The sequence below is a fragment of the Lepisosteus platostomus genome, chromosome 6, assembly GCF_059453375.1.
Source record: "Lepisosteus platostomus isolate fLepPlt1 chromosome 6, fLepPlt1.hap1, whole genome shotgun sequence".
NCBI lineage: Eukaryota > Metazoa > Chordata > Actinopteri > Semionotiformes > Lepisosteidae > Lepisosteus > Lepisosteus platostomus.
Window position 1 is genome coordinate 43613355 of NC_142616.1, and position 24212 is coordinate 43637566.

General features: G+C 40.4%; 1 protein-coding gene across 4 annotated transcripts in view; it reads right to left on the minus strand.

Annotated features, from left to right (window-relative positions):
- The window catches only part of LOC148661758 (A-type potassium channel modulatory protein KCNIP2-like), a 245925-nt gene that overhangs the window by 117283 nt on the left and 104430 nt on the right, over positions 1–24212 (minus strand). The window contains exon 1 of one of the 4 annotated variants that reach the window (XM_088635961.1): positions 12361–13101. The exons of the other annotated variants lie outside the window; for them this stretch is intronic. Coding sequence (XP_088492087.1) covers positions 12361–12448 — 88 coding nt within the window. The 5' untranslated portion in view covers positions 12449–13101. Of the gene's footprint in view, positions 1–12360; positions 13102–24212 lie in introns of those variants that run through there. 4 annotated transcript variants of the gene reach the window in all.

Here is a 24212-nt window from a genome sequence, read left to right on the forward strand (position 1 = left end):
TCCCAGAATGGCAGCACTTTTTTTTGCAGCCACTTAAATGTCGGTCTCCTGCGTCTCATCATTTTATAATTAATCTGCGCTGCCTGCTGTTGAATCAGGAGCTCATATCCTAGATCAACGTAAAAGGGATGACAGCATCTGTGATTGAAGATAATAAGGCAAAAGGCTTCTCCTTCTAGAAAATTTGTCCAGGCATCCTGTAGTGTCCAAGATTGGCTATTAAGCACAGGGATAACACTCTGTTCTGTCTAAATCTCTGATTACCGGTGGAGGCTTCTGACTTAAAACAGATTACTGTTGTACGGAAGCTTATGTTCCCACTGACTTCTCATCTCCAATACAGCAAGCAGCTCTGTCCACATTCATAATGTCAGTCACATGCATGTCATATTTTATTTACGTTCTGAATAAGCAACTGGATTTGAAGAGGCTGTACAGCAAGTGGGTATAGTATTTGTGCATTGAGACGACCAGACGTGAGTGTTCCATTAGACATTGCTTTGCTTAAATTCTCAAATAATAAGGCTCAAGCATAAAACGGATACACGTCTGTAGATGAAAACAGATGTATAGTCTTTCATTTTCTTAAAACAATCCTCTTACACAGTACTACCACGTGTGCTTCCAGACATGACTAAATCATACAGTATGATGTCACCAGCAGCCAGCTTTCAGAAGCGTGTGGAAAGCCACACATTCATGCTTCCCTCCTGCCTCCTCCCTGAAAAGTCCGTTCCCATGTCTGTCAAGGGGAACACAGATACAGTAGTCTGTCTGAGCGATGTGCTGATGGGCTGTCAGAATATGGAGAAGCTACCCCACTGCTTCCCATTATTGAATCCTGTTCGGCTGCACCTCGTGCCATCAAGCACATTTCACGCTCTGCCTCTCATGAACCGTCTGCCACTTCCAAGGAACTACACAAAAAAAAATGCACAACGTGCTCAGATACACTTCCAGCCTGAGAGTCTATCCATCAACACATGCTGTTGGCATATCTCACCGGGTCTGGGAACTAAGGCTCAATTAAGATTCTTGTGACCCACAATTATGTTCAATTTTACACTGAATTAGAATTCATTACTCTCCGGCAACAACACTGAAAGCAGGAGTGTGGTGCCATCTGCACTTTTCTATTACTCCAGCATGTCAGTACAAATGCTCATTTAGACAGCAAGGAAGATGCAGTGCTTCCCCATGACAACATCACAATTTTAGAAGGGTTACAAACAAGAGGAAACCATTTGGCTTATCTACAGTTGCTCATTTGGTTGTATAGTAGATACAGCAAATGCAGCAGGAAACTAGCCGAGGTATCGTAATCACGTGACTGCATCCTGGAGAGCTTTCTTCAAACTCCTGCAACCATCTCTGTACAGAACTGTCCCCCTTTCTCATCTTTAAATGCACGTCCTTGCAGTTTCTGTTTGCTGGCTCTACTCCATGTTTCTCTGTTGATCCTGATGAAATCTACTCAGTTGGCACTTTGTAGTCTCTGTCCAGGACTAAAACTTTTCAATTCTCTTAGCCCGTCAGATTAGGACATAAATTTAAGCCTGGGTGAGTACAATAAGTGGTCACCCTTCTGCTCTGGACTGATTCCAGAGCAGTGATATCTTCATTGTAACACGGCAAATAAGATTTCATAAATGTTCTAAATTAGGTCTTCCTGCTACAGTATATCATTTGAATTTAACATCAATTGATTTAAATCATACATATTTAACTATATACTCCGACAGCGTCTTTTTCACTGCATACCTATATTGTTTAGAAGATTAAAGATTAATGTGTTGACATGAAGACCCATGTCTTTCTCACAGACAGATCCTTCAGCTGTTTTGTGCTTTCCCATCTCATATGTGCAGCTTACTGTACTGTAGGTTGTTGCTACCTGCATGTCTCACACTGTACTTTTTTTCACATTAAATGTCACTTTGTCATTTCAGAAATCCTTTCATGAAGCTTCAGGCAATCATCAATACTGTAGTACTGTCTTTTCAAAAGCTAAATACATTTCATTTTGAAGAGAACAAAAGGGAAGCAGAGCACAAAGAATCCAGACTCGCATTTGATTTGATAAAAGTTCAGGTTAAGGCTACTTCATGCTACCACACAGAAAATATGTTAATTATCTTGCTATAGTAAGACTTACCTTTATGCAATTAAATTACAATAACTAAATATGATGAAATAATAGCAGAAAAGAGACTGTGAATGCTAAGGACCACATTACTCAATTTTTGAATTAATACATCAAGAAAATACTACGATATTTCGATGCTACATTTTAGTAAATCTCTCATTTCCATACATTCGGAGAGATATAATACTGTACTTATCAGAAAGTTGGACAGCCATTTAATTCTAAAAAATACAATACAGTTTGGTATGTTGAGATCATATCCTTTTAAGCTCATAAACAATAGAATGAATCAGAAGACTATTTACTGTTATTACAGTAGATCTACAATTACTAGATTGGAGCCCACATCCTTAACCACAGATTCAAATCCATCTCACCTTCATTTAAATAGTTACACTGAGTGTAAATCCAGCACTGTAATACATTTGCTGTCACTCCTGATCTGGACATAACAGGTATGAAATGTCATGAATTATCATGAATTAATCTGTTGACCCCAAATAAGGAGAACAGAAAGCTATGAGATAAATTATTTTGTTTTTACTGGGTAGTTTTCTGTTGACAGAACAGCAAGGAGATTGCCTACTCCTGATGGCACTGATATTCACTCCTGGTACTGAGGTCCATCGTGCCTTTTGGTTTTCAGAAGATCATAGACTTTTAAAGACCTGTTCACCAATTATTCACTTCAAAATTGGTCTATTATCATCCTTTTCAGGACTTTATCATTGAGGTTTATAAGGTCTAGGTTTTACTCCCTTTCAGACCTCAGACCCAGAGGACTGTGACCCTACAGCACCAAGAATGGAATGTTGTAGCTCTTTGGCATATGAAGTACCTGCTGAAGACTGTACAGGAACTTGTTTTGCCAAAAGACAGCAAACAAAAGAACAAGCATCAAGATAAATTCCAGAAAGACTGATCATATCCAGATCAAACAAGTTAAGAATTTTGATATCAAAATGCCAATGCAGTTCAGTCAAAAGGACATATGTCATAGAGTATTACAATGGGCCTTAGGCCTTGTCTTTTAAGGTACTCCTGCCCCCTGAGTAACTTGAGGTTAGTTTTCCTTTCCAATGGCAGTCCCTGGACTGGACACACACTTCTTGTTGGATGGAACCAAGAAAGCAAGTGGAAGCTAGAAAGGACACTGGAGAAGGTTGCAGATTCAGATACCAGAGAGCTTGCTGGAGGTACTGTATACTTTTTCTGTATCCCTTCCTTGTCGTACACTGGATGTTTTTTGTTAATCAATTAAAAAACAAGTTTTATAGTATGTGCTTCACTGTCCCCTGTTGCCTGGAGAAGGAAAAAATACAAGACTTGCTGCTTGATGATTTGCTTCATTAAGATATGACTCGAGTAGGAATTTTGTGGAATGAATATTATAAAAATGTAATGTGACATGTCGTGGAATTTTATCAAAGAAGAGCCAGGAGAGGCATTCCCATTCACTCAGTAAGGTCTTTATTCATATTGCAATATGGGAAAAAGCCATCACCCGTCTGTGCAGAGAAGTGAAAGCTGATTCAAAAGCAAGCAGGGAGAGCCCTTGTTTTATATCTTTTTTTAAGCTGACGCAACACTTAAGGACAAGCAAAGCACTAATTTTCAATTTCTTATAGGTTTTTGCTTTAAGCAAAGAAGAGCAGTTATTCAAATAGTTTCTCATACTCCTTTCTTCAAGCAGCAGAGATAAACATTATTAAAACAACCTGTGCCCTTGACGTGCTATCACACTTTGTTCTAAGTATCCAGCTGCTTCTGCAGCACAGCTCTGTCCGTAAACAACATTTTTAGGATAAAACACTTTTTCTCAGTAACTTTCCATTACAGACAATATACAGCACTAACAGTCAAAAGGGCATTATAATATTATATACAGCACTAACAGTCAAAAAGGCATTATAATATTGAAACGTTTGGGAAGTGTGGAGGGGGGACACATGAAATCTAGTTGTAGCACACTCTGTTAATGTTTCGGGGTTGCCAACTATTAACAATCAAAGCATTAATAATATTTTGTGGCTCCTGTGTACTTATAATGTACAGTGCAAAGTCCGTTTTGCCATGAGTTGCCCAGCATAGGACAGCCTAGACAGGCTGTATGGCTTTCTCCTAAAACCCTAAAAGACTCCTCATATCTTTGAGGTTTTTCGCAGTGTGCAGGAAAGATCCATTATACGAGCTAGCATGCCGAGATTATATTTAAATAAATTATTCTTTACCACCATTTCCCACCATATTCATAAAACCTCCAATGCACTCACCTCAAAGTGCTTGTCAGCAACAGCTTCCTGTCCCACTGCTCTATGCAGAGTACAGGGAGGTTCTAGATATTGCGATGGTCAGTGATGTTCCTGGGAAACAACAGCTCTACCAGCCAATCAATGCAACTCGGTTTGAAACATGCCTGTGAGCTTAATGAGCTGTTGGTTCAGAAGTGCCCAGGGCTGTTTTCTGAGCAACTGCAGGATAGAAAGAGATGGTTCTGTAGCAACCATGCGAAACCAAGGATATTGTATCCTTTTTAGAAGGACATTTTTGTGGCTGCGCCATGTATTCCACCCTAACATTTTTTTTTGTAACAAAAACAACATGGATATTATCCAATAGTGCATGTAACAATTTTCAAGGGCCAGCTATTAAAATAAAGGAATCATTTGACTGCAATGAGTTTTAAACCATCCTAATTTGAGGTCTCTCTGCTAGAAGTATTACTTCTTTCCCAGGAGAGTGGTCCTAACTAAGTACAGGTTCCCTGGATTGAACCAAACAAAAACCAAAAAGACTTCTGTGTGTTCTGACCCTCTCAGTTTTTTTTATTACTTACAATAACAGCAAACCTGATACCAACATGTCACCTCTTAAATCTAGGACAAGACATACCCCAAGCTTTTCTGTTCTTAATTGCCTTCAGACATGTTCTGCAAAGCACTTTCCTGTCTGCAAAAACAGGCTCTCAGCCTTTGCATGAAGAAACCAAGACATCAATGCTACAGCACTATTTGAGGAAAAAAATGTACTGTTTTTGCAACAGAGCCCTGGTATGTGTGAAGCAGATGCCCTTTATAAAAAAGAAACTGTCTCAAGAGCAGACCTCCAGACCACACTTCAAGTTTTTCATATGTAACTGGAGAGCATAGGCCCTCTTTTTACAGTACCTACACCCCCCTCCTACCAGAGTTGTTCTTTGCTTACACTCTGATTTCCACTGCCACAGCTCAGACAGGTAAAATTAGACCAGATTCCATATGGAGAGAACAGGATGGATAAACCAACACCCCAAAGGTCTTAAACATTTTTAGCAAAGCTGGAAGTACAAACCTCTCTTTTATCATCTGATCCCATAATTTACTCCTTTGTGTTAAGCAGGGATGTTTCAATGGAAGCGTTGCCTGGGCACTGATATCGATACACAAAAAGGGTGTTGGAGCTGGAGGCTATGGCCTCTTTCCATAAACTGTCAAAGCCTTTTTTTACCTGACTCCATAAAGCACAGTATTCTTAAGCTTGGTCCAAATATTTTCAATATCAGTGTCTAGTCTTCAGACATACGCCTTGATAATAAGAGATTTATGCCCTGAATTGCATGAAGGAGTGTTATATAAAGACAGTGGACTTCTTACATGCATTAGAAAGAGAAAAGAGACAAATGCAGGAAATATTTTTATGTACAGCCATCTTCGTGAACATATCCTTCAGCTACAATGTCAAGATTGCTCAGCTTCTTCATCGAGACCCAGTAGCACAGCATCGCCAACAATGCAATGAGACAACAGCTTGAAAGACCAGGGTTCTGATGTATCCGGGTGAGAGGCCTATGGTGTCTGTCAACTGATCACAGGGCTCTTGTCTGGCTGTCTAGACTGTGGCTATCAGCCCTGCTAAACAGCACAGCGTGGGTTGGCAGGACTCCAGTGAAGTTAATTAAGAGATCCCTACCATACGACAGGTCATGAGAGGATTAATTATGCCTCCAATTCCAGCTCCGTCGACAGTAGGAACGGTACCTCACATTAAAAATCTGCAGCCAGGTTGTCATTTCCCTTGAGGGGTGAACATGTCTACTTTATTTACTATTATTAATTGCAGTAAGTATGCTACTTAGCTAAACAACATCCCCAGCAATTTAAAGCATTCTCTCCTTAGGGAAATGCATTTTACAAGATCCTAATTACAAACTACAGTTAAAATGAGTCATGGGTTTGTTGAGAGTCGTTAACCAGACTCCCGTTGTATATCACTTCAGCGATCCCAGGGATATTAAAATTAAAAGCAAGAAAGGTGTGGTCCAAAGGGTTTGATAAATCGATTTCGAAATAGATAAGGAGAAAGAAAGCACTTTATGTAACTTATAAAAAAACAGAACTCAGTTAAATAAAATATGGACAATGAAATGCAGTCACAGTGTTTAAAGGCACTGGAAAGGTCAAGACAGAGCAAGAACAGAATGTTGCAAAGCAGGCAAAAAGAAATAATAAAATGTCTCAGTATTACAGAAACAAATGAAGGAAGGATGATAATTACTGGGCAATGTGTAGATGATGAAAGGGCTGATGTATAAAATGGCTGGTATACTCAGGTGTTTACCAAGGAGTAAACTTGACAAAATGCCTCAGAGTAAGGAAGGCTCTATATGAAACAATATTAGCATAGAAAAGGTAGAAATATAACAGGTGCTAGAAGCCAACCCCACAGGGCCTGATGGTATTCTACAAGCTGTACATACTGTAAGGAAACATTCAGAAGCCATTAAACAAACTCTTCCATGAGTAACGCTGTGGGAGTTGGATCGTGGTTTTTCAGCACATCTGAATTAAGATTATTGTAGCCAGATTCCTTGCAGTGCTGAGTTTTCTGTCTCCCTTTGTAGCCGATGGGAACATTCACACCACAGCACATGATATAGTGTATCTGGTGGGAAAACGGGATCTTCTGGTTCACTCTTGCTTTAGCAAACCTGCACTGTGTAAATGTGCACAGAAGTACTGACACCCTCTGGGAATCGAAAATGATAAGTGAACGTGTAAGTTAAGTTACAAAAAGCAGATAAAATGAACTTCACAATCGCAATTTTGTTCACAGATCATTTGACATCTGGATTTTATAGCTTTACCCTGAAAAAAAAATGGTTTTCTCCTTCTATTTCTGGTGGGAGGAAAAATACTAGAATGACATTAAGCCCCTAAGAAAAGATCTTACTATAACTTAGTGTATAATCATCTTCAAGCTCCTGGAAGGCAAACAAATACTGAAATCCACAAACTAATGGTACGAGAGTGCAGGGATAGAGCCTCAGACACCTAAAATCAGAAAGAGGGTGTGGTTCCTTGAGAAGGATCAAAGGCACTGCTCATGCCATCATACAACAGATTATCACCCAAGATATTTAAAATAGAAAGGACAACTACTGTATATACTGTACATGAGATTGCATCAGAGCTTGAAGTACTGTAGTCTACCTACACCCCTGTCCAGCTGCAGAAGATAAGAAACAGAGACTGAATAAGAGCCAATACAGTGAAGGGGTTTCCCTCAATAGGCAGTTACACACTCAGCCATCAGGTGGCAAGATTTGATAGTGTTCAAATGGATGAACCACAGCATTACTTGCATCATTTTCTATTGAAAACCGAAGGCAGGCCATTACACAAAAGAGAGCAGGTACTTTATATTGGCCAAAGGAATGCAAGTCATGATGTTGAGCCATTCAAGACTGCAATTTCCAACAGCTGACTACAACTGAACTACCAAGTAATTTGGTTAATGGTGTGGAGGACAACAAAAATTAAAATCAGGCATTAATACGTCTAAACACAATTAAGCCAAATGTTTAACAACAGAACCTTAATTACAGTCAATGCACTTTAACATACAGTATATCTCGCAACAGATAATTGTACATGACATTTCGTTATTTTATGTCATACTGAACCAGGTGCTCTTAAAGCTGCTTCGGTTTAGACAATCAGCTGTCTTTATATTTTACTTTGTTAAAGTGGATCAGATGAAGTCTGTCCTATGGCAATGATATTGATCCAGCAGACAACACAGATTTTCCACATAGCTTTGCTGACGTAAGGTGCTAAATAAGGAAACTGAAGATTATACTTAGTCCTCTGCATGTAAAACATCTGCACCCCCTGTGTGAAGACCATAACGTCTGGACCTTCTCCCAGTAGCCAGCTTGCTCAAACTCCTTCTCTGCTGTTATGTGCTGTATATATTCAGAGTACTGGCTGTGCAAAAGTTACAGGTCTTGCCACATCCAAGGCAATTTCACATCCCAGGGACTGGCCAACCCTGGTATTTGAATTTGAAAGCCACAATGCCGCTCTTACAGACCAGTTTATAAAGTCTTGAAACACACATAAGTTTTGATCAATTTAGTAAAGTTAGTTTAATTAAGTAACGTTAATTGATTTAATGTCAGAAATGGCCAACTCTGGTTCTTGAGAGCTGCAGTGTGCTGATATATACTGTACATTTCAAATAATATCTGCACTACTGTACCTACAGTGGCTATCTAAAGTATTCACCCTCCTTGGACCTTTTCACATTTCATTGTAGGATAAGATCATTTTATTGGCCATATACAATTCCGTGTATCAGGAATTTGTCTTTTCACATACCCCAACTTGGTCTCCATGAGACACACAGACAGGGAGAGAAGCTTGGGTTCAGAGCGCAGGGTCGGCCATTCATACTGTACAGTGCCCCTGGAGCAGTTGGGTTTAAGGGCCTTGCTCAGGGGCCCAACAGAGTAGGATTCCTCTGCCGGCCGCGGGATATTAAAATGAAAACCTTCCAACGACAGGCACGGATCCTTAGCCACAGAGCCACTGCACCACCCCATGTTCCAATATGGAACATATTTAATTGGGAGTTTTTACCATTGTTCAACACAGAGCACTTCCTAATGTCAAAGTGAAAGCAACATTCTACACCTCCTCCTAAATTAAATATAAAACAGAATATAACTGATTATATTCACCCTCTTTGAGTCAATATTTGGTAGATGCATCTTTGGGAGACATTACAATCAGGAGTCTTCATAAATCTCAGTCAGCTTTGCACATCTGGACACTACAAGTTTTGCCCAATCTCTGTAATCACCTGCATATGTGGTAAATATGAAATTGCTCCAGCTGTTTGATATTTTAAGAGTTACCAAACAAACAAGCTGGAGCAGGGCTCTGCAAGACAAAGAGCTGACCTCACCAATCATATCCATACATGACACAAATAAAATATTGTGATTTTGCTAGATTAAAAAAAATAAGTGAACAGTATAAGCACACATGGGGGATGATCCATAGTGACTGCCAGGAAAGGTCTCATTTAAAAAAAAAAAGCTAGGATGAAAAACATTCAAACCACTGATGGGTTTGTTATGTTACTACAAAAATGCTGAATACATATGTTGACAGCACCAGGCACAAAAAAATAAAATTATCTGAAAGTTCGATATGTTCGACATATAACAAAAGGAAACAGACGCATTGTCTCGGATCACAACACAACCAAAAGAATAGCCGTCCGTGTGTCAACACTGCAACCCCCATACCTACAGTACACCACCAGAGGCCATGCAGCACTTCTCTCAACTCTCAGCTCACTTCTTTACATTAATTTAACAAAGCAAGACATCAAGACACTGGTTCACCTATTCAGATGGTCTAAATGATTCTTTTCTTGTCTCCTAAGCCACCTAAGAGGCTTCTCAAAAAAGCAGCTAAGATGCCCAGGCCTCCCAAGACCTGCTCTATGGAAAGGCCTTCAGGCATGAGCACAGCACAGGTGTGCAGTGGGGAGACAAGGACCACAGGAGATCCCTACTCAGGAAATGGGACTGTCCCGTGACAGTTGCTGAGTCAGAACAGGAGAGAGACATGTCAGAGAATCCCAGGAACATACCGTTTCAAAACATAGCAGAAAGAAACTACAGTACCAGGTTTTCAACAAATATACTGAAACATAGTAAATCAAGAGGAACCAGCGTTAATGGCTGGTCTGACACAGATTTAAATATATGAAGAGTATGGGATCACCAAGCGAGTCTGAAAAGCATTAGTAATATAAAGGTATTGCAAGACAGCAGCAAGTTGCTCTATGCTGTGCCAATATAAAATACAGGAACGCTATCTCCATGGCAACAGATAAAGGTCTAAACTTTTTGAATTTGTAAATATTTGCAGCACTTTAGCTAAACTGAACACAAAATGAGCCAAACTAAAATGTTGAAGCACAACTTTATTTTTTGTCAGAAAGCTGGTCAGACTTAAAAATGGATTAAGCTGTATTGACTAAAGCCACATCATTTAATAAATCCAAGGTTTCTTCTTTTAGAAGAGCTCTTTTAATTGGATCTGCACTGGATAACTGTGTAGTTAAAAGCTTAAGAGCATTTTTTGTTCTGCAGTTGAGTCTATGATTCTAAATATGAATATGGAGGCTACAAATTCCAATTTCTTTTGGTGGAATTTGGCTTTATTATAAAACCAGTAAAGCCAAAATGTTTGTTTTTGTAAAACAATTTTGTCCAAAATACAAAGTTCTGAAAATATAACTACAGACCAGCACTCTTTTTTACAATGTCATCAAACCAATACAAAAGACAGTGTAAACCTTGATGAAAATGAATCATAAACATTTCCTTTTCAAAAATGTCATGACATCTTAACTGCCAGTTGCAGCTGTAAATCTTCACTTAGATTGCCCCATAAGCTTTAAAACCATCAGTGAATTCACAGACCTTGGCTGAAAAATGATGCAGAATTACTCTGATATAAAAAATTGCTGTGGTAGATATTCATAGAAATTTTCCACTTTTACTTTGGTAATTCACCTTGTCTTTATTTTGACTGTGTGATTCACCTTGTTTCCCAAGTGCTTCAATAAACTTGACAGGCAATGTCATGATTTATACCAGTACATGTCGATAAGAGAAGTGTCACCGTCTTTACAAGCATTTACTTCGACCACCCAAACTGCAGTCATAATGTAGCATTGCAAAACACAGTACGGCACAGTCAAGCACAAGTATACCTTACTAAAAGCAAGATAAAAAATACTGTAGGTTATAATGTACAGGACAAAAACCAACACATTATAACTAGATCTTCATATAGGTTGTGATAACAGATCATTCATGAAAGGGGTAGTAGGACATTTTTTCTGTTTAGTAGAACATTTTCTTTATCTTGTGCCCTACTAAAAACAGACTGGATAAATGGTGTGTTTGCATACAGTAGCTATAGAAAGGAGCTACTGGAGAGAATATTTAAATGACAAAATTAAGGCTTTATTAAATAAACATTACATGCAAATTCTCTGACTAAAGGAAAGGTTTGGAGAACAAATCTATTAGCTTCTTTCAGAGCTGCTGCAGAAGACTAGATACAGTACCTGCTACCAAGCACTGAAAATTGTCATTCTAGGTAAAACTGTACATTTAACTAGTTCAAAGTATTAGAGAACCCAACTTTTTCCCTAATAATTTCTTTACATTATTTTTTCTCATAACTGCATATAATTCTACTGTTCATCATTCACCCACCCTCTACTCTGAAAGGGCTCGGAGAGTAACCACAAAAAAATACAGACACCAGTTGTGTTATGGACTATGCTTTTTATTCTTAATGCATGCATTTGCTCCCTAAGAGGCCAAAGAGTAAGATAAATTTGAATATATATATACACAGTATATGAACAAATATGGCTTTAAAAAGACCTTATAATAGAATCTAGTGCAAGTTACAGTACATGACAGTAGAGGCTTCAGTAAGTATTATAAAGAGTGCCGGTGAAACATTCAACCCATCTTCAAGACATCGGCACAATACCAATCACCATGCCCCACAGCACCCCTCATCACCCTGAAAGTCTAAACCTAACCCTAAAAATAAACTTGCTACAGATAAAAGAAGACATTTAAAAGGCCACTGATTTTCCTCTCAATTTACTTTTAACTTGATCTAGTGGAACTGAAGCACACAAAAAGAAATGCAGAAAAACTGGGAATGAGTTGCACTACACTGCCCAGTACAGAAAAGAAGAAATTGATAGATTCTGGTTTATGCGCCAAGAGGACTAGTTCCCTCAATGCAGATCTTTTAAAAGGCTGACAGCCATTCAAATTCAGGACACCACAACACCACAGGAGTCCAGATGTCAGACCCCCGACGAGCCCAGCTACCCCCTCCTACCTTGGGACAGCGTGCCTGTGACGAAGCGGTAGAAGTAGCGAGCCACTTTGGTCAGCTGTCTCTTACACCTCTTCCTGCACTGACTCATCTTGGCTGGACTCCCCTCCTTGGCGTGCCCAATCTCCGCCGCCACCGCCACCGCCACCGCCGCCACCGCCGCCTCACGGAGCACAGGACAGCAAGCACGTGCCGTGGTGAGTGGCTGCGGTCTGGGATGCTGCTCGCTTTTTCAAGAGGACTTGTTTCGTTCAACCTGTAGGGCGCTAGTGAACCCGGAGAGTTCGTCTCCACCCTCCAGTCGGCCACAGCTCTGTGGCTGAGGCGGGCTCTGCGAGGGGCTGAGGGTGGTAATTGCCACCAATGCAAAGAAAAGGAAAAAAAATTGTAAAGCTGACACTGAAGGCGCCCAGTAGTCTTTTCTCTGTGGTTTTTCAAGTCTTTTTCAGGGTTTAGTTCCTGTCCGCGGGCACGGCAGGGAGCCGGGTGTTCTTGCTTTTTGTTTTTCTTTTCTTCGGCTGTCCGTCAGCTGGGAGGTAAACAAAACCCCGAAAAAAAAGGGAACAGACCAATTAGTGATCACAAGCTCTTCCTCAATGCTGCTGGTGCACCACCTTTCCCCACCCCACCCCCCTCTACACTCACACAAACCCTCCAGGCACGGGAGTCAAAGGACGAGGGGCTAAAGTCTTCTCCGTCTGTTCGAGCAAGCCAAAAGCCTGGCTTGGGGGGGGGGGGAGAACCGCCTTCTTATTCGAAACCCTCTTTCGTCTCACAGCGGGGACTTCACCTCGCTGAGGGAGGGAGCTCCGCGTGAAGGTGTAGCGGCGTGATGCCACACCAATGGCAGCCCAGTGCGTTTTCCCAAGGGCACGCGCCAGGCTCAAGTATAAATAGGGGAAAAATAAATCCTGAGAAAAGTGCCCAGGGCTGAAGGTTTCACGGAGTTTGAATTCCTTTTTCTCTTTCTGTGAGAGACCTGTGCTATCCTTGTTCGCAGATCCGCAGACACCAAAAAAGCAACTAATCCACCTGTCTTTTCTTTCTGAAATTAAATGTGCATAAACACATCTGTAAAAAGGTGAGCAGCAGAGTGCTGTTTTTCTCTACCACGACTAAACGGTTCTGAAGTGATTATCGTGGCTGAACAGAGATGAAGATCTTGGTCCGCTCACTTCTTTCTATCTCTTCGCGCTCAGCAGGAAGGGAAAGCAGAGCTGTTCAAGATTCCAGGTCCTCTTTTGCCTGGTTTCTAAATCTTTTTCTTAGGTGCAGAAAAATCCACCACCGCCGACACGGACTTGCTTGTCAAGGTGAGTAGAAGAGCAGTCTTCTTTCTCTCCTTCTTTTATCTCGGTGCCATCCCCTCTCTCTCCCTCGCTCTAGTCCACGGCTCACGCTCAGTTTGCCTGGCTTGCTGGATGCTGTGAATTAGAGGTGATTATGGTCGCCCCGGCAACCACAGACTCCATGGGTTTGGCCTGACCAATCACAGCCAGAGCAAAACCTGCCCATCTTAGGCACTCGAACAAAAACAAACAAACAACATTACTACTATAGCTAATCAATTATTCAGCCATAATAATGGATGGAAGAGGCCTGTCATACAGGTGACAGGGCTCCAGGATCCTCCACAGCAGCACCACGGACTGATGAAGTGTAATAAAAGCACAGACACCACTATAATGGGGGGAAAGCTGACACATAGAGTGAGTGGGCATACTGCTGTTTGTTTCTGCATTCCTTTTCTTCCAATATAAGAGTATACATTTCAACATTAGGAAGGTGCGGTAAAAATAAACCCCAGCATGATGCACAGTCCATTGCAAATGTGCTGCAGTCTGCTCCATTTTGCGTTTTGAGATTTATTTTATCATCCACAGTTGAACTTTGCCAAATTAAACATGGCAGGGCTTTGGATATTTATTAGAATTTTTCAGTTTTGCAACAGGTTTAAAAATCAAAAATGATTTCCATGGAAAATCGCTCCAAACATGGAAACTAATAAAGGCAATGCATAAAGTAAATATGAAACAACCAAAAAATACTGTATATCGGCATACCAAAAGATAGTGTAACAGCCATTTTAAATATCATATAGTGCTATGTACTGTAGTTAGTCACTTACAAAACATTTCATTGAGCAGGTAAGATTCTTCTTATTTTAAGTTGTATTGTTTCAAAACTGTTCAAGAGTCAAGAGCATTAGTGCTTGCTCTTTGGGTGTTTAAGATCCAACTTTACAACTTTTAGTTTGTGAGGTGTAGTTTTAGTTATTATCTACAGTACATTAGAACTGAATTAGAAACCTACAGTAATCCGATGCTTGCTGGATATTTATCTTAAAAACACTGCTACATTTCCACACCTAATTGTATATCTGTCTTCTTTACTGCATGTTTGATTGAATTGACTGAATGCACATTGTTCTCAAACGTGCAGCTACAGCTGTATGTTTTGACAAATTCTACATTACTGTGGAATTACCTACAGTATATGAAGTATTAAAGGGCCCCTGGCTTCAGAAAGGATCTCACATTCCATCCCCAAACCTCTTGCTGTAAAGTACAGACTACTGCCCCTCTGCAAAACTAACTACGGTATTCTGAACACTTTCACTATCGAAATCTGTTCATTGAGGTTGAGACCTACAAAATATTCAAAGCTAAATAGCTAAAAAAATGTAGGCCAATCAACCTTTTTTTTCTGTATTGTTAAATAGGTTCGTCATGGCAAAGTGCCTAAACATTTTTTAATTGCTATTAGGTAAAGCAAAAACAATCATTTTTTAAGAAGTTAACACAAATGATTGATGTGCATGTATTGCTATTTAACATTTCAAACACTCATGAGAAGCTTAAAAAAATTAAAAAGAGATGAAAAAATGCTAAGCAGGGCCACAATATTCCCTTATAATAAATAAGATGAGAAATGACATCCATTCTTTAATTTCCTGACCAGGAAATCAAGCCGGAGCCTATCCCAGTAAGCAACAGGAGCAAGGCAGGGTGCACCCAGATGGGACATCAGTCACTGCTGGGCAGATACACAGACACACACACACTCACTATATTTTTGGTCTGGCGGGAAACCAGAGAGCACCTGCCAAGCAATCACAGGCAGATGATACAGTACAAGCTCCATGCAGATAACACCCCAGGTCCAGAATTAAACTCAGGACCCCAGCAATGCGGGGCAGCAGTGCTAACCACTGCGCCACCGTGCCACCCATGATAAACTATATATTTTAAAAAATAAACAAATCTGGCTTTGATGATGAAGCAACAGTTAGGATATCCCAATAACTTTAATAAAGCTAGTTTTCCTCTAGTGATTCATATCAACAGGATACTATTACCCCCAGTATCAGAACATTGACACGATTTCCTGATTGACCTTCTCTAAATATGGGTATCAGCTGCAGTTTTTTTTCTGAAAAAACAAAGGGAAGACAGCGTGTTACAAGTAAAAGGAATAAATAACATTACTTCAAGAACACATGGAAGGGTGCAGAGTTGTGCTTGACTCAAAATTCTATCTAAACGTTCAATGTCAGTGTTCAAGCCGTTTCTTCACATCAGGATGAAGTGTTAAAAACTATGTTAAGCAAATCTGGAATATATTAACGAACTGCTCAGTATGCAACCAAAAGTACACGATCATTCTCGTATCATAATAGATAAATGCTCCATTGTTCAAGTGATGATGATCAGAATTCCTTTGTCACAAACTGGGCTTGTGCCAATTTCTCTTCAGAACATACAAAATAATGCAACAGATCCAACTGTCCATACACTTTACAGTATACCCCTTTTTGTATTATTTTTAAATCATTATTAAAGACATGACACAGTATTTGAAAAAGTCAGATATGCATGAAGCAATATGATGCAATATGATGAACACAGCATCTGCCAATAAGATTTAGAGACATAGACATGATGTAATCCGACACCATTTTAAAAATGAATCATTAAAGGCCACCCACAGAGTTAATAGGGCTCTGCTGTAGTAACTGGCAATAACTGGAAAATGAATCCAGCAGCTTCACCATCACATCAAAACAAAAAACTAAAATGGAAAAAACCCAAACATTGCTGTCATTCTATCTGCTGTATACTGTATGTCTTTTTTGTATTAATAGTTTATATTCATAGTTTGTCTATCATATCCAATGTTGTTTCACAGAATCCTTCGGTTGATTAAATCCATCCATAATCCATTAAGCTAAATATTGGATTTAGAAAAAATAGAAATTTCACTAGTGGGTAACAAATGTCAATTGGAAAAACTTGAGAGCTTCACAGTAATGGTGGGTGGCTTCTCCATTCAAGTGTCAGCTGTAGTTAGGAATCTAGAAGTCACACTTGATCGTCTCCTGCCTTTTGAGCCTCATGGGAAAAATTTTAAGACATCTTTTTTTCACCTCAGAAATATTGGCTGCTTTAGGCAATTCCTATCAACATCTGATTCTAAGTGCTTGATTTGTGCATTTTTTAGCATCAAGGCTTGATTTCTCCAACTCTTTACTTTATGGGCTCCCTAACTCTCTTCTCAAGTTGCAATATGTCCAAAACTCTGCAGCTAGACTTCTAACTCATACTAGACCTTGGCAGCATATTACTCCTACACTTACTGTACTATAAGTCTCTATAGTGGTTACCTGCAGTATAAAGTCACGTATTCATAATAAGATCCTGTTACTGACTTTCAAGGTTCCAAACAATCCGGCTCCATCTTACATCTCTGACCTACTCTATGTTAACACTCCCTTCCATAGGCTCTGGTCAGTTGAGACGGGTCCTTTGCTTAATGTACCCAGCACTAAATCTCGGATTTTTGGTAATCGTGACAAATTATTTCACCCTCTTCAAATCCAAAACTACATTCTACTGTATCTGTATAAGCCTGTAAACTCTTTATTTACTTTTTTCTTTTAGTTTTTCTTATTTCTTTCTTTTACTTTTCTTGTACTTTTTTTTGTCTTTTTCTTTAGCTAGCATGCTAGTGTACAGTGGCCCTGGATTTGGAAAGGTACTTTAGTAATAAGATATACTGTTGTTAGCTAATACACTGTTGCAAGGAAGCCAGAGTATATCCAGGCAAGCAGAGGGCGCAAGGCAGGGTACCACCAGGGCAGGATGCCAGTCCATCGCGGGGCACACACAGATACGTACAGACTCATACTAGAGCTAATTCTCCTATTATTAACTTAACAGTACGTCTATGGACTGTGTGAGGAAACCCACACAAACACAGGAAGAACATCCAACAAATAAAAATTGAACCCAGGCCCCCTGAGCTGCAAGGCAGCAATGCTAACCACAGAGTCATCGTGTTGCCTGGTTAATGAAATCACCTTTTGTATCCTTTTGTATTTAGTTACCTGTGAAACGGCGACTTTTGTTGGGTAATTTCATTTAACTTTTCACTGTTACCTTGCATGAAGATATGGGTAAATCAATGATAATCGCTATGATTCAACACTTATTTTTTAAACTTTGTCCTGATCTACCTATCTTTTAAGACACATGGTATTGTAATTGGGGCTTAATTCTATCATTTTTGCCCAATTGCTCTAATTAACTTTTATTTAGTATTGGAGGTGCAGACAGGAGGAAAAGAAAAGATTCAGGTGTTCTCCTCAAGACCCTACAAATGTGCTACATACAGTAATTAATCAATAGCATTATCAACAGATTTTGTTTGAAATGACCCAAGATTCCTCTTTTTCTGTTCGTAGACATCCCCATATATGGCGTGAAAAAATAAATGTGACTTAAAGGTTAATTACAGTTTTAAAAGCTTGACAATACTGTACATAAAAACAGAACTGGAAAATCTACACTTATCCTCAGTGAAGGATCACAGTGGTGATGGCTGCCATGGTGGTATTCAGATATGTAAGTGTGATGGGTTTGTGGTGGGGTACAAGCACAGAGCAGAACTTAATTCCCAGTGAAAAAAGTCCGCAAAAGAAGCAACCGTCTGATCGAGCAAAATAAACTCTTGAATGCAGGAGATGAGGACACAGGCAAAGAGCAAGGTATTGAAATCCTGACCTAGCAGATCAGGGGCTGGAGCTCTTTGACCAGTCACACTGGGTGAACATCAAAGTGGTGGAACCACAGAGAGCTGCCATACTAAAATAAGCAGCCTTGGGGAACACTAAAACTGTGACACAACACCCCACAGAAACTAGGGTAACATTCAGTGCGGCTGGGTGGCTAAACCCTCTCCTGCAAACCTTTATGAAGGAGCTTTAACGTGAGAGAATATTAAAATACCGATTATAACCTTTAGCTTCAGATTCTGCGAGATGAGGCCTTGAACAATTTGATATCCATCACACACTGCTTTCCCACTGCTACTGGATCAAGGTGCACAAAGCAAGAAAGGAGAATCTACGTTCTTCCTTTGATCTCCCCATACCCCCCAAGGTATTTTGTGAAATGACAGAAATGAGCAGAAAATGAAACAGAATCAAACTCTTCTGTGTTTGGTAGCCTGGTCTCACATGTACTCATGAGGTATAGAGTGGAGTCACGTACTGTAGCTGGTGGATATTATTACCACGGAGACACCACAATGTTGTGGGAAAACTGAGGTACAGTTCCACCTACAGTACCTCCCACTGTCGGGGTTGTGTGTGGTTGTAAATGCACTCACGTGAACAAACAAGGCAGTTGGAACTTTGAACCATATTAAACATGCAAATTCTACCGAGAAAACAGGAATAGAAAGGGAGACTCTTTACAAATTAGAGACAATCTGACACTTTTCAATGTGACACTTGAATGCAGTCATAGAGCAGGTTACTGTATTAATTCTGTTAGGAACCTGCCTTTTAAATTCAGAATTCCAATCTAAAAATTAAGGTGCTTGAACAGAAAAGAAAAAAAATCACTTCCATTTTACGACAGTATCTTCATTTATGTTCCCTGTCAGAAAATAAATGTAAGGGACTTTAACAACATGATGCACAGCAGAGCCTGCTCCCCTAATAAATGTTCTTTTGAACCTGAAAAACCTCCCTTTTCAATTCAGGACATGCTGACATCTGAGAACTGATTGCTTCTTGACAAAAAAATAAGAAAATCGACCCTCCACATTTCTGGGCGCCTTTATGCACTCTGTGCACATCTGTGAAAAACCTGCTTGAAGAAAGAAAGAGGGCTTTATTTGACTCAGTAACTTGGCCAATTCATGCCACATTCACACAGAACACGATGGCACCAGCTGGCATGCCTGTCACCCAGACTTTTAACAGGCATTTAATGGAGCTCAATTTGTAGGAAAAAATACCTTCCTCTCCCTTGTTCTCTTTTTTATCTTACACTCTCACAGTCGTGCTATTCTGCTCATCACAGTCTTTATGTGTTATTGATGGAAGGGAGTCCTTCGGGATTGTAAGGGCAGTGAGATACTAACCATTACTTATGTCCTTTTAAAATATAAAAGAGATGTTGCTACTACAGCTCATCTAATTCAGCTGACCAATGTACAGTACAGTATGCAAGCTGGGGACACAATTTACACCGGCTGGGGTTTTAGAAGCTCCAGGATCTTTAATAGAAGCAGTCAAGAGCTGGAAATGTGGTGCAGCAAAACTGCCCTGCCATACATGCAATAAGTCCCTGTAAATCCTAAAAACCCAAACTAAATCTTCAGCTATAGATTGTGAAATGTATTTCCCTGCTGTCTGAGTATAACTGTGGATCACAATTCTGAACTTACTGCTTCTACTGTAGGTGCTGCTACTATAGTTGCTAGATTTCATGTAGTAGGGGTGAGCAGTAATCTAGGTGAGTAAAGCTAGGTGAATACTTCCAGTCACAAAGGCCCAGATCCTGCACTGGTTTCTCCTTCAGCACCCTGACTACATCCCCAGACTGGACCACCCACCTTCAGCACAGTGGTGAAGGAATACAGTCAATTATGTCTCCACCGCGCCACTCACAGATGACATTTGTAAATGTAATAACTTTCTTTTCATCTTCCCCAATCGGTGCAATAATTAGTGCTTCCAGCCCTATTGCAGGGCCCATAGAACAAAACAATGAAAGCAGAGCCATTTGCAGGGCAGAATCTTTAAGGCTTTCTTTCTGTTCTGTCGTACTGCCCTTCCGTGGTCTTCAGCCTCTGAAGCTGTAGAGCTGTCTCAGTGTGGACAGGATGAGTGAAGGAGTCCTGGGTGAGCTGCTGACTTTCCCTTACAAGCATGTGAAAGAGCCTTGGTGCCTGGGCATTCATTCTGTTTATTGATCTATCTCATCAAACAGACATTCGATAAGACACACTGCTTTTCACCTCAGAGGCACAGATTTGAAAAATGCATTGCCATGGATTGCAATCTATGAGGGTAGCACTGCAGAGAGAATTTCTCTGGGTTGTGATGTTAAAAAAAAACTAAGAAAGATGTTGAAATAATAGGAATATTTTTCAATATGGAACAATACTGAGGACTTCTTTGTTAGACAATATACTGCCCACTTTCTCCTCTCCATACTTCTACTTTGTGCTATACATATCAGTTTTCTCCAGGGCTTTTTGTGCCTTGTCTAATTTACAATACTAAGCTACTGTACCAAATACGAGTTTATGCCCCCTCCATTTACTGCTTGGCATTTTGTCACTGATTTGCAGTTACAGCAACTGAAACAGGTGTATTGACTTATATATTGAGGATTAGTTACTAAAACTGATTAGACTGATTTCATCCATTATACTACTACCAACTTTACTTATCACTAGTCTCAGCAAAGAACTATTTTTTAAAAATTCAAATGTACAAAATTCTTGTACATTGACAAATTAAAAAAACAACTAATATTAAACTAATACTAGACATACAGCGCCTAGCTATGCTTTACTGTTGTTAAATTTGTTACAGGTTACAGCTGACAAAGTTCTATCTTTAGAAGAGTTTTTCCACCTCAGCCTGACATTCACTGTAGCTTTCTCCTTGGAAATGCCAGGTGGAGAAGCCAGCCAGTCAGCTGTCACTCACTCCCACAGTCTGCAGCTCTGGAGTGTGGTTGAGCACAATGGCGACCCATGTACAAGAAGCAGAAACCCAGGCACAGGACTCTCCCTGGGACAGATCTGAGCAAATCTTAATCGGCTACACGCTGCACTGGTCTGGGGAAAAAAAACTGGAACAGTGCCCTGTCATGCCAGCAGCTTGGACCTGTTAAACTCTAAGACCCGATGAGCCCAGATAGGTGAAGGCACAAACCAACCTATTGTATAGCAGGATCAGTAAAGACTGACTTTGAATACCATTGATGTGGGGGTGTGCAGGCCAAATTAGCTAGATCCGGAGTGAACTTTAATATGGGAGTTTGAGTTTTTTTTATTTCACAGTGAAACAGGTAGCATTAGTGCTTCACAGCTCCAAATTCCTGGATTTGATTACAAGCTCTGGCATCTACTGTACCTGTGTAGAGTCTACGTCTTCATGCATGGCACATTTAATCAAGGGGTGCCACCTAGGCTAGATTGGCCTGCAGTCCTGTCAAGGATAGAGCGTATGCCCTCAAGTGCACTTACTTAAAGATTTAGACACTGCCACTTATCTGCTTAAAATAATACAATTCTGGTTTTGGTTCAAAAAGTCAGTTGTGTATGAGCTGCTGTCTCCTGTTTTTGAACTGGGTATTGGTCTGCATACATATTACCTCTAGACTGAACGCCTAATTTTAAAATTTCAACAATCCATATGCTTTATGAACTCACACAAAATGGGATTTGGGTGAGTGTGGCCCGCTGTAGAGATGGACTTTTTTCACCTTTATTCAATGTAAAAAAAAAAATTACTGGCCTCTGAAACAATCCTGCACATCAATGGAAGCTGTGAAACGCAAAGAGAACAGAACTGCACAGCACAGCTCCTCAGTGGGGAAATCTCACATAGCAGACCTCCTAGATCACACAGAACTGTTCTTCACAATCCACACCTCTGGAAGACACCTGAGGCTCCAATAATCCTTTCTGGGATAATGCAAACAAACATAAAAAGATTTGCTTGTCTAACAGACAATTCTAAATTACAACAAATTACATTTATAGCAGTAATAAGGCATTCATCAATTCATTACAGGGTCAGTACAGAATCACAGGGGAGTCTAACACAGCAAGCCATGAGCACAAGGCAGGATACAGCCTAGACAGGACAAAACTCCATCACAGGGCACACAGACACTAACACACACACTCGCACCAGGACTACTTTTTCCCAGAAGCCAATTAACCTACAGTATCAGTATGACTTTGGCATTTCCCCCCTTAATGTTGACTGCATCTTTTTCTGCAACCTTTGTCGGGCATTCCGGGAGCCAATCAGCCACAAGTACCAGTACTTTGTTAAGCTGTGGTTCTCCACCCAGATGAGGCATCTGGTCCAGTGGACAAACATTGGACCAAAATCAGAAAAGCAACCGGAAAGCTACACCCATGCTGTCAAGTGGAGCCAGAGGTACAAGACCATGAGACAGCCAAGCCTCTGCACCAACCACAGACTCCTGTACAAGGAGCTGAGAGGGCAACTGGTCGCTGGAGAGAGGCTGCGGGTTCCCAGACAAGTCTGAGGAAGGATGCAGTCAAAGGAGCTAGACAACAAGTTAAATGACCTCAACTGGATGGCCCTGCACTAGAGGCTGGCAACCAGAGAGGTCCTCTACAGACACTTGCTCACCTGCAATGCCCCCAGGACACATGTTTTATCTAGGAGGTGCAGGAGCATGTGTTCTGGAACTGTTCCTTCACCAAAGTGTGAGTTGTGAGGCAAAGTGTGTGGCAGAATGGGCAACACTATACAACTCCTGGGAGTGGGAGCGGTGCTCAGTTACCAGTGCATCCTGCTAGGGTGGGCACCAATCAGGTTGGACAAAGGGACAAAGTACTTCCTTTGGCTGCTGGTGTCCCTGATAAAACAAGAACTGTGGAACATGAGGAGCACTCTCATCCAGCACAACTAAACTTCATTGATCCCAAAGGGAAATTGATTAAATTTGATGAATGAAATTTAATGAATGATTGATGAAACCTAGAGGGAGGATGAAGCACATCAATGCCAAATGGGGTTCCTCAACAACAAATGAGCACTGGAATGGACTGTGGACCCTGTACAGGGACTAAGGAGGAATAACCTGCTCCTTTGAGCTCCTTTGGAGGACTGGACAGCCACAGTTTCAAAGCCAGGACAGGGAAAAAGGCATGAACAACAGCTAGTATTAAGGCTCAGATGAAAAAGGAAGAAATTTTGTAATATAGTAGAGATTGCATGGCTTGTTAAGAGTTTGTACTCATTGTAAGATGTCTATTGTGAATGTATTTTGTTAGAGAATCAGTATGTCTTTGGACTGGAAACCGGAATATTAGAAGCATAGCCATGCAAACACAGGGTGAACACATACAAACTCCATACAGATAGCAGAACTCAGGGCCCCAGCACTGCAAAGCTGCAATGCTAATAACTGCACAACCATGCCATCCAGTAAAAAAAAGACAATGAAAGAGAGAAATGCTGTTTGAAATGCTTTCATCACAAATTAGATTGTAAAATTGTGTTACATGACATATCAGTTATCAAGTCTAAAGCTAACAACAACTCTTGAACAACCCTGTTATTGGTTTTCAGACTCATTGCTGAATGGATGGAAAGAAATGCTGCTTTTGTGCACACAAACTCGTGTCCAAGAGCACCCTTTAGGCTGCACCACTGAGATTCAAAGGTCTCCGCAACGCACATAGGGAAGAACTTTAGATACCACACAGCACAACCTTCAAAGACAAGATTGAAGTGAAAGAGATAAAAGTTTCAGCCATCAGCTGAAGCTGCCCAATAAATAAAA